General features: G+C 39.9%; 3 protein-coding genes across 3 annotated transcripts; 2 read left to right on the top strand and 1 right to left on the bottom strand.

Moving 5' to 3' along the window:
* The first annotated feature begins 208 nt into the window (after window positions 1–208).
* On the top strand, window positions 209–3,670 carry LOC145897402 (WD repeat-containing protein 13-like). Its single transcript, XM_082985672.1, has 13 exons — window positions 209–399; window positions 479–531; window positions 595–677; window positions 745–802; window positions 867–949; window positions 1,016–1,101; window positions 1,216–1,353; window positions 1,595–1,833; window positions 1,898–1,981; window positions 2,274–2,452; window positions 2,635–2,753; window positions 3,009–3,157; window positions 3,273–3,670. The coding sequence occupies exons 1-13, from the start codon at window positions 309–311 to the stop codon at window positions 3,303–3,305; spliced, it is 1,395 nt and encodes a 464-aa protein (XP_082841798.1). The 5' UTR covers window positions 209–308; the 3' UTR covers window positions 3,306–3,670.
* A 210-nt stretch (window positions 3,671–3,880) lies between these two features.
* LOC145897987 (uncharacterized) lies at window positions 3,881–5,865 on the top strand. The gene is made up of 7 exons (XM_082986441.1): window positions 3,881–3,906; window positions 3,961–4,084; window positions 4,147–4,311; window positions 4,396–4,576; window positions 4,848–5,014; window positions 5,223–5,317; window positions 5,376–5,865. Exons 1-7 carry the CDS (start codon window positions 3,881–3,883, stop codon window positions 5,863–5,865), a joined length of 1,248 nt encoding a protein of 415 aa, XP_082842567.1.
* Window positions 5,844–7,502, bottom strand: LOC145898578 (farnesyl pyrophosphate synthase-like). Its single transcript, XM_082987086.1, has one exon. The coding sequence runs from the start codon at window positions 7,358–7,360 to the stop codon at window positions 6,317–6,319; it is 1,044 nt and encodes a 347-aa protein (XP_082843212.1). The 5' UTR covers window positions 7,361–7,502; the 3' UTR covers window positions 5,844–6,316.
* Window positions 7,503–14,486: the final 6,984 nt, after the last annotated feature.

Genomic DNA, 14,486 nt, shown 5'->3' with positions numbered 1-14,486 from the left:
TAATTCCGAAAAACTGTGGTGTTCCTGTGATGAGACAAATTGCGATTCTGAAAAAAAAAAATTTTCTTCAGGCCTTTAGTCCAGAGAAAACCATAACCGCTACGACATTAACAATTTTTTTTCAAAATATTTGACCAGAAGCGACACGCGACAAAACTTGTTTTCTTGACGACACGCTTGACTGGCTTCTTTTTGTTGCTGAGAACAGAAAGCATTTTGTTGATATTTTGCTACCTCTGCCGGGGCAGAATTGGCAACGATTATTACTGATTCGCCACCTTGCAAGACTTTTTTGTCTGGTGATAGGTATGACATCACCTTCGCCGAACGTTTGGCAACAAGTAATTGCCCTAGATGCTCGGTATAACGCCTACAGAACCACAAATAACGCACAATTTCGTGAGTATAGCTCTGTATAACCCTTTTCTACCTATAAAAATATACTTCTTTGAGAAGTTGTTTTTATTTTGATTAACAGGAACACAATACATAAGGAGAAGAAGTCAGCTACTAAGAGAAAATGCCAAAAAGGTATATTGCGAAGTCAGTAGGCCTAACTTACAGAATGCAAAATTTAAACTGTCCACATGGCAGACTGACCCATCAATTAGAAAACAGTATCTTAGAATAAGAAGCCAGCTTTTAGCTCAACGATACGGACCTGTTTCTGAAGTCAGGTATCCAACTATTGTGCACAAATTTTAACAAAGTTCCAACGTGATATTGATTTTATTTGAAATACAGTAGTATCCGAAGTGCAAGCACCAGAGGAAGTACACTGCATCTTGATCGAAGTGACAGTGTAAGTATATGGTTAAGTTTCCCTGATACAATGGTACATTTTACTTAATAATTTTGGTATTTAGATGACAGATTCCAAGAGTGTTTCACGTAGAGTTAGCATTGGGACCAATCAAGTTGTGCCAACAAATCAAGCAGAAGCCAGCAGGTAAATTTGTTAGGGTTTGATTTTTTTTTTTGAATACATAGTATTATATATTTAAACTATTTTAAGGGCGATGGGTGGCGGAAAAACTGTGAGTGAAAATTATGCTTTTGCTGGAATGCACCATATATTTGATGAAAGTCTTGGATTTACAGGTTGGTTCTACTTTCTGTATTTATGTTAGTAAAGTGGAAACCTTAAATTGACAGTCGTAATCTATGTGAAATCAAAGGTTGAAGTGTTTGCTAATTGTTTTTTTTTCCAATCAGCAACCTCTGTAAAGTTTGCAAATGATGAACGAGACTTGCTTGCTTATTCATCAATGAATGGGATGATTTTCATATGCCAACTTCAGCCGAATGCCATTGTCAAAGTTCGGTTGAAAGGTCACACTAATGGTGTTTCAGGTATGTAACTTTTTTGTTCATTTTTCAACAAATCTAGTTTCTGTTAAGTTCTGAAGTTGTGGTGAATACATCTCAAATTTAAACCTATATTGTCACTTTTTATAACTAAGTGATACAAAAGTTTTTTTGAATTGTTTATATTTGATTTAAAAATTTATTCTTAAATTTTAATGTCAGTATTCGCAAAATGGTTTGTTTTGTCTGTCGCATGTATAATTGCAATCTGCACATATTGTTTTAGATTTTTCATGGTCACTCTCAAATGACCTTGTTGTAAGCGTGTCTTTGGATTCCACATTAAAACTCTGGGAGACAACCAGTGGAAAGTGTCTTCGTCACATTCCGAGCTCCCTTGTTGGAATGAGTAATTGTGCCATACACTGCTGCCTGTTCCAGCCAGTTAACAACAACATGGTAGTGCTTGGAAACAGTGCTGGCCAGATCACTGTAATCAATATTTCCACTGGCAAAAGTAGGAAAGTAGGTAGTTTGTTCTGTGCGGCAGATGTTCAGCTTGGTTGAAATATAACCTGTGATTCTGTAGGGAGCTAGTGGTAGATTGATAAGTGCTGTTCTGAGCATGGCATTCGACTCTTCTGGGAAGGTTTTGTGGGCAGGTGACAAAAACGTAAGCATCTACCCTATGCAAACAACGTACATTGTGTGATAGATTTACTGTGTGAATGAATATATTCCTTCAAGACTGTAGAAAATGCATTTTGTTAGCTCACAAACTTAACCATGTTTTCTCAGTATGTAAGTGATTTGTTGTAGTTCATTTTCTGAATATTTAAAATACTTTTCCATACACCATGATCGATTTGTTCAATACATTTCTATCATTGTAACTTGTATACCAATATAAAAAATTCCATTTCATAAGTTTGATGACTTTTATATGTTGCTTCAATGTTTTCCAGGGAACTGTCACATCATTCGGTTTTGATCTTGCCACTGGTCAGTTGCGCAAGGGACATCAAATGGTGATCAGTGCAGGAAACCCCCTGACCAGCATACAGGCAAGATCGTGGATTAGTCGGGAAGCTCGCGACCCATCTGTACTCATCAATGTGAGTTCTGACAAGCTGTGTCTGTACAGGTAATATATAAAGCCTTTTTACTGACTTTAAAATCTTCGCTTTTGGGATGTTTTTGTGGTATTAAAAATACGATTTTGTCAGGTTTAAGGCTGATTATCTCTCTTGTTTTAAAACTTCTGTTGTCTGAAGCTTTTTTGCTGGTCATTGGCAAATGTAACATAGAATTTGCTTTTGCTGGTAGGGTTGTGGACGACCGTGGGTTATTACAATTTAAGCGCAGTTTTCCTGTAAAGCACTGCAAGCATCCCATCCGGAGCATGTTCTGTCCTCTCATGTCATTCAGACAAGGGGCATGCGTCGGTAAGTAACTTGATACTATGGTAATATTTAGAAAATTTGCTGTTAAAAGTTCTTGATAAAAATTATCTGCTGAAGTATCTCGTCCTGTTAGTTGTATCATGGAATAATCGTATCACATTAATACAACCAAATGTGCGTTTGCTACTTTTGACGAAGTGCTACAAAGCAGTAGCTTTTGTCTGTTGATTTTCATCCTTTGTGTCATAAACACTAGCGCGTCGCGCAAAGGTGTCTAAGAGTTGCTTTTTCGTGTAGTTACGGGTAGTGAGGATATGTGCGTATGCTTCTTCGACATCGAGAGGAACCACAAACCGTGCGTCAACAAACTACAAGGTCACTCTTCACCCGTTATCGACGTGTCTTTTAATTATGACGAAAGCATGCTGGCTTCCTGCGACTCGGAGGTAAAACTGATGCTAGTTGAAAACAAGACGAACTTTGTTTACATATATGATTGGAAGTTCGACAACTTTTGGCAAACGACATTGCTGCCTAATGCTATCTTTTTTTCCATCTCAGGGCATGGTGATAGTTTGGAAGCGGGAGCAGTAAGTGGTTATGTACAACGGGTATCTTCAATGGAGAAGGCGAAGTTCTTGTGTTTCTTGTGCACTGTGATACGTAATCCAGACAAGCGGAATGTGAAGCATGAGATTGCACTTACATTGTTCTTGGTGTACTTGTGGTTGTACGACGATGTTTATGTATTTAGGCGTTTATGCAACAGTTTTATGACTACTGAAAACGCGGAAAAATGGCTTGGTTTCATCATACCTGCGGAATTATGTGCTCGATTGTTGCTGAAAATATGTTACTTGTCACTGTGCAATATATTTCTTGAAACTCCATGTAATTGTCGTAGTTGGTTGTCTCAAGTTGTTTATTTATTTATTGTACAATAAACTTTATACCCACCATTCCTGATGCTGTTAATTAAACTGCGGAGGGCTGTCAACATGTATGAGCACGATATGAAATAAGTTGACTATTAGATAGGACGAAGATATGCCGTCTTTGGAAATTGCAGGCTTACATGGATATATAAATAATGTATTGCTCGTCGTGGCCAAACAGTGTCACACCAGGTGCTGTAAGTTCCACAGCTCACTACTGTGAAAAAGCACAGCATGGAAAGACACGATTCAACTCGAAGGTAAGAGCGTTTTTGTATTGTTTGTTGTTATTCGTAATCCTCTTTCATTGACAGGATAGTTGATTGGCGGGATTTCGACGATGAAAAATGTGTAATGGAACCGCCCAATACCAATAAATACAAAAGAACGCGTGCATGTTTACTCTTTTTATCAATCGCCTTCGGATCTGTTCAGCTGGTAACAGCTTTTGCCTGTTTTAAACTTTTGTTATAGGTTATCGTTTGCCACTTTATATACAGGCCTGTGGAATTGTACTCGGAACTGTGGAGGCCGTGTTGTCTTTCATACCCAAAAGCGTGAGCCATCATCTTCAAACACCCCTACCTGTGTATGTGTGTGCTGTTATGACGTCACTGTCAGGATTAAGCTGCATTGTAGGAGGAAAAACCGAAAATTCGTACTTGGTACGTGTCTCAATATAGGCCTTACTTTATGTAGAATATTTCAGCAGAATGCTTGAGCCTAGTACATGTTGTTCCAACTTTTAGCTATTTGGAGGTATCTTCATGAGCATGAGCACTTTTATTGTATCGTTGGCAAACTTGCTATCGGTCGCCATAACAACCATGCCGTTATTTGCATCATTCCGTCGTTATCAATATCTACCAGACGATAATACGTGCGCCGTTTGCACAGAACTTGATGTCGGAGTTGACGACAAATGTCATGGTGAGTAAGTACTTTTTTTTGAAAAAAAGAAAACATGTCTGATTTTTAATGAATTGATCCAACAGTAATTACATAGGTTGTAACACTTTGATTATTTCAACAGAGTAAATTGCTTGTTTATCCTTATCGTGTTAAAATACAGCATTCAATAAATCGTTGCGTCAACGAAAAAAATGGCGTTTGAATTGACACACGCACAAAATTTTTGCAAAAAGGGCTCACGAAAATGTTCACAAAACTTGTGATTGTCTGAATTGTGTACCCGCCACAGGTTATACATTCAATGATGTTTCAAACTGTGCAACAATCGAATTTACCATGCCGTCGATGACATTTTTGCTTTTGATTGTGTACGGTGCCAGTTGCATCACTGCTTTCCTATCCAGTGTTCATCACTCCGTTACACTTTGCTTCAACGAAAAGCACGGACCAAAAAAGGTTGGCAATTTATGGTTCAAATGTCAATCCAATTTTTGATGAGTAGCTATCGCCTAATAGGGTGCTGTGATTATGACGTAATATGTGACCTTTTTAGACCGAAATATGTTAAAGTACTTGCAGGAAATTGGTTTCATTATCAAGAAATAACCTTTTGAAAGTGAACATATTGAATTGCTGCCATGGCCCAATTCCTTTTGCACTTTAGCTTACCAGCAACAGCGAAGTGGAAGTTCCCACAAGAGAGCGTTCAAACCATTCATCCAACGTTTCGCCAATTATGCACGACGCGAATTTGCAAAGGTTAGTATATTTCCTACTTCAAAGTTCATTTTTTAATCTTGCAGGATATTTTACTCAGCACCATAAGGTCTTGCAGCGATCCTCATCACAGTCATCGCATGAACGCCGGCCCGGATGTTTTTTGGACACATCTGCCATCCCACAGGCCAATATCGTGCGAATTCGAAGGACAAAACAGCCGTCACCCGAATCACGACATTCGAAAACTAAGCCAGGCATCCCGCCCCATGTATGATGTAAACCATGCTCTGCACAGTCATGGAAGTCGGGTCATGTGCGATAACGGTCAATCATTGACAAGCACTCTGCGCCAACACATAGCAGGTCGCAACGGCCGTCCAACACGTCGCAAAGAAGATGGAAATGAATGCTGCGAGGGTGGCAGCGACTGGGCGAATCTTTGCGAATTGCCCGTGGCATGCTCTGCACAATTAAACGGCGAAAGGGTTGGAAAGTCAAAACCGCTGCCTCCTCCCTATTCCATTGTTTCATATGCTGATACCCGTGCTGTAGAAAGCAACAGTGATGAAGAGGAGACATGTTTTTAATCATGCGGTTGTTATCATAAGCAAAGAAATCTGGATTATATTGTCACATAAGTGCGCACTGCTTTCTCATCATCAAATCACATTGTTTACAATAGCAGACAAATAAAATGCAGAAGCTGTGCATGCAATTCAGAATAACAAACCTATTGTCAAGATGTTTTCAACTACAAATTTTGTTTTGGATGAAAAGACATTTAAAGATTTGATAATTTACAAAACAATGTCACAAGCTATATTTCTGTAAATTAAAGCAGAATAAAAAATCAATATGAAGCAATTTAATATTTCAACAACACTATAAAACGAAAAAAAAAAGGCACCAAATCTGAACATTTTTATTACTATGAGAGGTTTTGGTTCAGGATGGCAAGTATGTTCAATAAAAAAAATGTTTTATTGATTCATGAACTGTCGTAAGATGCTTTAGCACATGTGTTACCAATATATTCCATTACTTTTTTCTGCAATAAATTTTGTTCAATAAATTTAAGTAAACACTTTTCGGAACATCGGACATTTTGTTGGACTCCACTTCAGAGCAAATATCATTATATGTGTCTTTCTCGTATCTTTTAAACACATTTTCAATGTCCAGGCACTTAAACAACTCTTTAATTCTTTCCACTTTTGCGGGATCTTTTTTGCCATAACATTCTTCCAAAACTTGCATTTGCTTGGCGTCGGCTCTTTTAATGGCTTCAAGCACCAACCATGAGCATTTTGTGTCCTCAATGTCAGTACCAATTTTGCCCGTAATTGCTGGATCTCCATAAACGTCCAAATAATCATCCTGGACCTGGAACAGTGAACCAATCTTGCACAAAATCTGTGTACTGGCATCGTGTGATTCAACATCAGATATACCTGCCACATACATTGCTGTAGCTACAGGTAAGTAAAATGAGTAATATGCCGTTTTGTACTTGATCATTGCTGCATAGCGCTCTTGAGTAAATTGTTTAATATCAAAAGTCGGCTGTTCTGATGTCAACATATCCAAGCTCTGTCCCATTTCAGTATTGAAAATTACTTTGTGAAAAAGATCTACAAGGTCAACATAATATGGCTTATCACGGCAGCACAGTTTTATAATTTTAAACACACATGATTCAAGTATCATGCTGTCATTTATAGCTTGAAGTCCAATACCAGGCTTGCGATACCAGCACAATTGTCCACGTCTCGTCTCTGATTGGTCCATAACATCATCTGCCACTAGAAAGGAAGCTTGCAAAATTTCCACAGCCCAACCCAAGCTTAAAACAATCTTAAACTCATCTTGTGAAGATTTATTGACAATTTCATTGTAGGCTGAGACAACAGTTAGTCCCCTTGTTCTTTTGCCAAATGGAACATTGTATTCCAATACTTCCTTGATCCTCTCTAAGCTCCAAGTGATTCCATTTCCAGTTTGGCCCTTGTCAGGCGAAGATAACAGCTTCACCACCTTTGGAAAATGATCATCAAACGATTTCCACAATTCCTTAGCTGACATGTTTGCCAAGTTAAAGCCCCACACTACAGTATAAAACAGATAGCCAACAACAACTGTAAAACGCCGCAGTTCTACAATTCTTTGTAGTTTATCTTACTATGCGTAATACATTCAAGGATTTAAGAGAGTATACTGCTATAATTTAACTCACATGTCACAAAATTCTTGAATCAATGGAGCGTGAAGACAATTATTTTTTTTATAACCCAACACAGAAATTTAAATTTCTGCGATTTTATTTATGAAACCGAATTCCATGTTGATTGGTCACCATTCGTGTTTCCAATTCGGGGTTTTGGATATCTGGTAACAAACACCCAGGTTTCGGGTGAAAGTAGTCAATGTGTGGGCACCAAAAGGCCTTCTGGGCTAAAACGGTAAAACCTACTTTCAGCAAATAAAATAGCACGATTTAGTAATTTATTCTCTATAACATAGCACAACTTGAACAATGCAGCAAGCTTTTGTAGTACAGGACAAGTCGTTTGGGTTTTAAAATTTAAAATTTAAGTTTTCAACGGCATTTTAAATTTGTTTTTGATATTGTAGCGTACCAATTGATTCCGGCCTGCTGCTATAAAAGCTAAGTCTGCTTGCGTGTTCTTGTTGTTGATACTAAATTCGACTCTGAGAGCAGACTTATTTATTAATTGAAACACACGTTTGCAAAATCAGACGGCGTAAAATTTAATTTGTTCCAAGCGCGTTTAACTAGAGACTGAATTACAGCGAATTAACTACCAAAAGAACATGCGTATACGTAACAGCGCGATGGCGAGAATAATAGCAGGCTGGGAGTGTCAGGATAAACTTGGTTGTCCAGCAGGGTGTCAAAAAGCCTGTTTAAGCTCTGCAGGAAAGCGTAACTCCGCCTGCATCTTTTCTGTCTGGCGTTCTAGTGTAAAGTTTTAGGAAACATACGTGGTGGTCAGAACTAGGCTAGGGAAACAATTAAGCGTTTTGCTACAATATCAAGGCTTTCCCAGTTTTGAAACATGGGTTTCGGATTCGAGAAAAGTTGGGTTAGAAACAATGAAGAAAGATAGGACACTATATGCTTGGCGGAATTATATCAGTCACGTTGATCAGTATTTGCTAAAACACATTTATTATGAGCTAAATTTCGGAACATTTAAAGTACAATAGGCTACATTGCAGACGGTTTGCAATGGCCCCCATTACCGGTATACGCTGCAATATTGTGACTTCACAGAGGCAGAAGTGCTCCATAACAATATTATTACGACTTTCACATCGTCATAAGCAACTATACAGACATTTAAGCCAGAAGTGTAGTGGCAATGTCGGAACTCCACAGGACATAAAAAATACTCCATACCTGTCCAGAGTCTGCTGTGCCTGTGCATGTCGCACGATTAACTACATCATGTTTATTGCAACAGCTTTTGTGTAAAACCCTGAGCTGTAGGTCTCACAACAGATCTCCGTTTGGTGTATATATTTCGGCCGAATGTATACCCTCCGCACAGCACTACACCACTGTTTGAGACAAAATAAAATGATCAAAGATTTATACTCCACTAACACATGAAGGCACAAAAAGATCCAATTTCAGTTATGAGACATCTTACTATGCAACCCGTGGTGAATGTATTGTTGCGAAACTCTTACGAAAAGATGTGTAATAAATATTGTAACCAGGGTTCCGAACGTCACCTTTCATCACTCCTGTGCATAACGAAATCTGGTCACGTTGCCAAAATGTTGATATCAAATCAAGATCAGAAAAACCAAGTTCCAGGGGAGGTTTATACACTCACGACCCTGTGCTAACCAGGCTCAACGCACTACCGACAGAGCTACGGGAGCTCAGCGGTTTTGCGGGGTATATTGTGGTTAAGATACACTTGTGTACAAGCGCAAAAATTTGCCAGGCATATCTCTACTACTAAAATTAGAAAAGGGTTTTAATCAACACTTTTTAAATGTATCATGCAATACACCAAACTATAGTATGTTTATCCGCACGAGTGTGTACTGGAATCCTTCCGGTCAGCACACCCTATATGTCACAAACGGGCTGTGTTGCGTACATTATACACTAGAGCGGAGAATCTAGGTACGGAAGAAGAGGCCCAAGAACAAGAGGTGAATAATGAGCGGAAGGCGCTGTTAAGAAATTGTTACCCTCGCTTCTTTCTGCGACGGAATCATGCATCACTGCCTAATTTGACAAAAGTCCCTCCGCAGGGTGGCTGTGATGTTGCCTTACTTTACAGGGCTTCCAGAGACCTTGAAGAGACTGCTGGATGATTTTTCCATTCGGGTGTACGAACGCCCGCCAGTCACTTTACGCTGCTCGATCTTACATCCTAAAGATCGTGAAGGAGGTGCGTTAACTGCTAGGGGTGTGGTATACACCGCGGAGAATGCGACAGGGTATACATTGGCGAGACGGGTCGCGCCCTACGGACAAGGCTGAAAGATCAGTCCAAGAAGATCGTGGGGACGGCACTGTCGCAACATGTGGCAAGCACAGGACATATGGTAAATTTTGAAGATACTACAATTCTAAACAAGGAGAATGACAGGTTCGAGAGAATGTTTATCGAGTCGGTGTACATAAATGCACACGAACTAGCGTTAAATGATGAAAAGGAAACCCTTTTTCCTTTTTTTTGTATATCGACATTTTATCCACAGACTGCGCGACACGCCCCCTTATTAATCTGATAGTCCAGCTCACGCGTTACTATTTATCATCGTGTTGGCGTATTGTTTACGTGCCTCTGAAAAAGTCCTGATGAAGGTCTGTTGCACAAAGACCGAAAGGTCGACCAAACTAATAATTATTTGCCAGAAGAGCCTTGAGTTATTGAATATTCAGCAACAAAATGTGAATGGTCAGCAACAAAATGTGAATGGTCAGCAACAAAATGTGAAATGGTGTTTGAAATGAACAAGACAAACTTGTCTTCTTCGTCTGAACGATATTTCTAGTGGAAATACACGAATGCAAACTGCAGCCTATGATATTGAAAACAAAGTCTAGACGACAAAATCTGCATACTCACATATGACCTGAACTTGACGTTACCCACCATGAAAGCGATGACGTCAAACTGGTCAGGAGAGCCAGCTTGCGGTGTGTTTTCGTCTGGTCTACTCCGATTAGTCACCAGATTTATGCACTGATTAATATCAGTTATCAGCAACTAATGGCCAAAACGTATAAACAGTTGTGTCCGTCTACAATCCAGGGTGTGGCGGAAACAACTGTTTTCACAATAACCTGGAAACATTTGGAGTTAACCAGGACTTTTGCGGAGTAAAACGCAAGTAACGGTGTGTTGACTCCCGGCCGTCACTTACCACCGCCACCATACAGTTCTACTCGAAGGCCACCCATCGTGAAGAAGATTAATCTTGTGGAAATAAACTATGCGAAGACCCGAGAGCAGACGTTACGTTATCTCACTGCAGATCCAGACTGCCGGCCGAGGCAGGATTCCTCGACAAACCAGAATTCGACGATTTAATTAAGTGACGCCCATTTGGGAAAGTGACACCAATAATGTTTTTGATGCCGTCAATTTGGGAAAGCTTCGCAATTTGTTTCGTCCAGACGCAATTAACGTCCGCCGGAACTGTTTATTTTTGCCGCTGGAAAGCCGATTTGCCGCGGAGTGGTGGTTTCGAAATACGGCGGCTTAGATATGTAAATTAAAGAGACGTCTGCGCGTAGGGTCCACGTTGTGAAAGCAATTAAAGCGGAGCCTCACTTTTTGGTGAAACTTTTTAAAGTATAACAAGATGTCAGTTGACAATAAAAAAAATGGCCCATTCTGTTGTTAACATTGTCATGTTTCGAGTTCGTAAAACGTTTCGGCAAGAACTTATGCCATCATCAGTCTTTTATTCTCAGAATTATGAGCAAATCCGTTAATTGTGTTCCTATGTCAGTTTTTTACAATTTCATACTGTAGGCCAACACAAATTAAAAGCAGAACACCTCATTATGCAGCAACAAACGAAAAGCAAATAAACCAAACCATTCGCGTGGTTTCACCGATATAAGAAGTAGATCCTATCTTGGCGAAACGAATACCCATAAATTTTGGGCTGGGTCAAGAAATTTGTTTAACAGTTCGCTCGGGTGTGTTTTTTTAGCAATTACAGGTCAGTGCGCTGCATGTTAAACACTTCCCATTATTTTTCTTGCAGTTGAACTGCGTCAATACGTAACGAGAAACTGGGTATGTGGTCGGCTTCCCGGATCTACTAGTTTCCCCCCACTGCATCATGGATTTGTTTATTTTCCATGTCGGCAGTCTGCCACGCTTCCATCTTGCGATAATATTTAAATTTGTCTCAGTTCTTAAAACGACAAAATTGCTGGCAATCTTGCAAATGCTCGTGCGCTGTTGGAGGTAGCGCCCAGTTGAAGAATATGCACAACAGCATGTGAGTTTGCGCAAATGAACAAGCAATGGGTTGATATGCAAGAAGCGTCAAGTGTTGCTAGATTTCGTTTGGTTTTTATTTGATTCGCACCTGCTTAAAGAAAAAATACTTGCTTATTTTTGGGGATATTTTGAATATGCCAGCGCTTTAATTCAACGTGCAGACAATTTTAAACGTAGATTGTAAAATTTTAGTGTTTGACGATGGCAGATCAAACCAGAAGCGGGTCAATGATGGCGCGATGAGGCGATTTTTCCAAGCCCCTTCTGACCATGTAAAAGCAATGTAAAAAACGCTGGCGAACAAAACGGTTGTCTTTAAATTTTTTTCGCTTGTCACATGGCGTGCTTTTGTCTGGCAAATGGAATCTCTTCTTCTGGCGTCCAAATCGCATATAATGTGCCACAACAAGTTTTTGGATGCTGGTCGCATCCCTTAGAAGAAAATCTGTATATGTCAGTGGATCAAGCTCATTGTTTTATAAATCGTGTGTAATACGAACCAAAATTTATGCAATTCCGGAATCCCGCTTCGCGAAGAAGTGTTACAAAACGGTGTTGATATGTCATGGCTACTAAAGGAGTGGAGATAACTTTGAAATCATAGGGAATCAATCTTGGTCTTTTGGTTGTTTTTCCAAACAAAACGTGTTTTTTTGTGCATCAAGAAATGGCATGATGACTAAACTGATCAAAAAATAGTGTGCGCATTTTACATTGCGGGCGTTAGAAAGATGCGAGGCGGAAAGACAACTATGTTGCATCTTTTGTGTCAATCAAATATGTTGCATCTTGATAAGAAAAAAGATCGCTAAAATTGCATACAAATGCTAAAATTGTAGTTTTGCGGCTGTATTTGAAATTTATTTGCAGCCTGTTTTAGCGTGCGTATTTTGTACTATGTACATTATTTTCTTAAAAATTTATACTACCAAAATGAAGAAAATTAGGCAAACCTACCAAATACGGAAACTACGCCCAGCAGGTATGTTTCATGTTTATAGGCAAATCACCTTGCATGACCGGGCGCTACCGCCAACTGCCGATAAGAGTTATCGTCGCATCATCAAAGCTTTTAGAGAAGCAGTTACTCCGGTTTGCAGCTTGTGTTACAATTTACCCTTTAAAATATGTTGGCATGTGTAGCTACGTGATACAATTTTGTGCAAACAATTACATCACTCTTTTTTGTTCTCTCGTTGTTTATTTCGACTATTACGGGCAAAACAAGTTGTATTTCATCTGTCGGTCATAAATATAATGCCAGAACGTTGTGTTGAAAGACATACAGATATAGAAAACAAGTACACAAATTAAAAACTAAACAATTTATCTGATAAAACATGTGTTGACTGGGTAGGCTTTGCAAAAATAATAAAAACACATTTAGTCGTTAAAGAATGTTTGAGTTTAACGCCTTTGATATCTCACCTAAAACCTCGCTTGCGTGCCGCCCTGTCGTCTGTGAATAATTTGCAGCTTAGCTCGGAAGCCTTAGTGTTCGCACCGCGACCTTCAAGCTCAACCAAGCGCCAGTTCTAATCGTGGGAACGCTGCAAGTGCCAAGACATCATCGCCCCGCACCTTGTAGGAACACCTAAACGGTGACCAGGAAGAGATGATTCGGGCACTTTCGGGCTAAGTTAACATTTTGGAATATTTTTGGTGCTTTAAGGAGCTACCTAAACAAGTGAGCAACGCGTGTGTCCTCGTCTAGACGCGCGATAACCTTTCTCGGAATGCCAAAATTTACCTTAATGGAGCTTATGCACGCTCATTTGATCGTACTTAAAAAGCATACCGAAACATGGGAGGCTCGCATTGCGTTTGTGTGGCAATAGCAAGGAGTCCACAAGCTGGCGTTCGGTCATCACGACTGCGCGATGTGTAGACGTCTGCAGTGACAAACGTGACAACGTGTTTGGTGGCCGAAGACTGATCTCGCTGTCTGGATGTCGTCGGTCAGTGATTGAATAGTCTCTGTCCGAAATAGATTTGTTTCCATTTTGGGAAAAATGCAACAAGTCTGTGGCGCAAGTTGCTTTGGAACGTTAAATTTCAATTGGCCAGCTTTTGTGATCAGCTGTGTGGGAAAATTACTGTGCGTTTTATTTAAAAAGCAATCAAACCAATTTTAGAAAACGCTGTTTGGGTACTCTATTGTTTTTATTAAATTGCAAAGTCTGGTATTTTTAAAGCACTCAAGATGATTTCAGATATTACTTTCGTCGTCCTTTTGTAAATAGAATCTACTTGGAGTGTATTTTCCGTGAAAAAATTTATCATCATACAAGCCGACGAGGTCAATTCAGTTACAGCTTCCGTCGCGCACGACTGCGGTGTTTCGAAGAATCTTCTCCATCCAGGTCCTAATTCAGACGACCCTGAATGCAAAACCCGATTGAGCTCGAGGCACGTACAGTCTCACAAAGCGCAGTTTCCAGGGTCGTGTTTACGCGACTAAGACGCCTTTTCCGTCCGAAAAGCAAACTTTCTCACCCTAGCCAGTGAGGTCAATGGGTCTCGGATGTTTGCGTGCTCGCTTACAATTTGGACTCGAATTAATACAAGTGCTGTTTTCGCGCCTCGTCGCCGGGGAGAGGGATTGTATCAGCGGTCGATGCTCGGTACTCGAGGCGTTCACTTTGAGGTAACATCAAAGCTCCCTAGGCGTGATTAACGGGACTCGTCGAGCCTCGAGG

This window comes from Ascidia mentula, chromosome 4 (genome assembly GCF_947561715.1).
Source record: "Ascidia mentula chromosome 4, kaAscMent1.1, whole genome shotgun sequence".
Taxonomy (NCBI): domain Eukaryota; kingdom Metazoa; phylum Chordata; class Ascidiacea; order Phlebobranchia; family Ascidiidae; genus Ascidia; species Ascidia mentula.
This window is presented reverse-complemented; position numbering and strand designations above follow the sequence as displayed.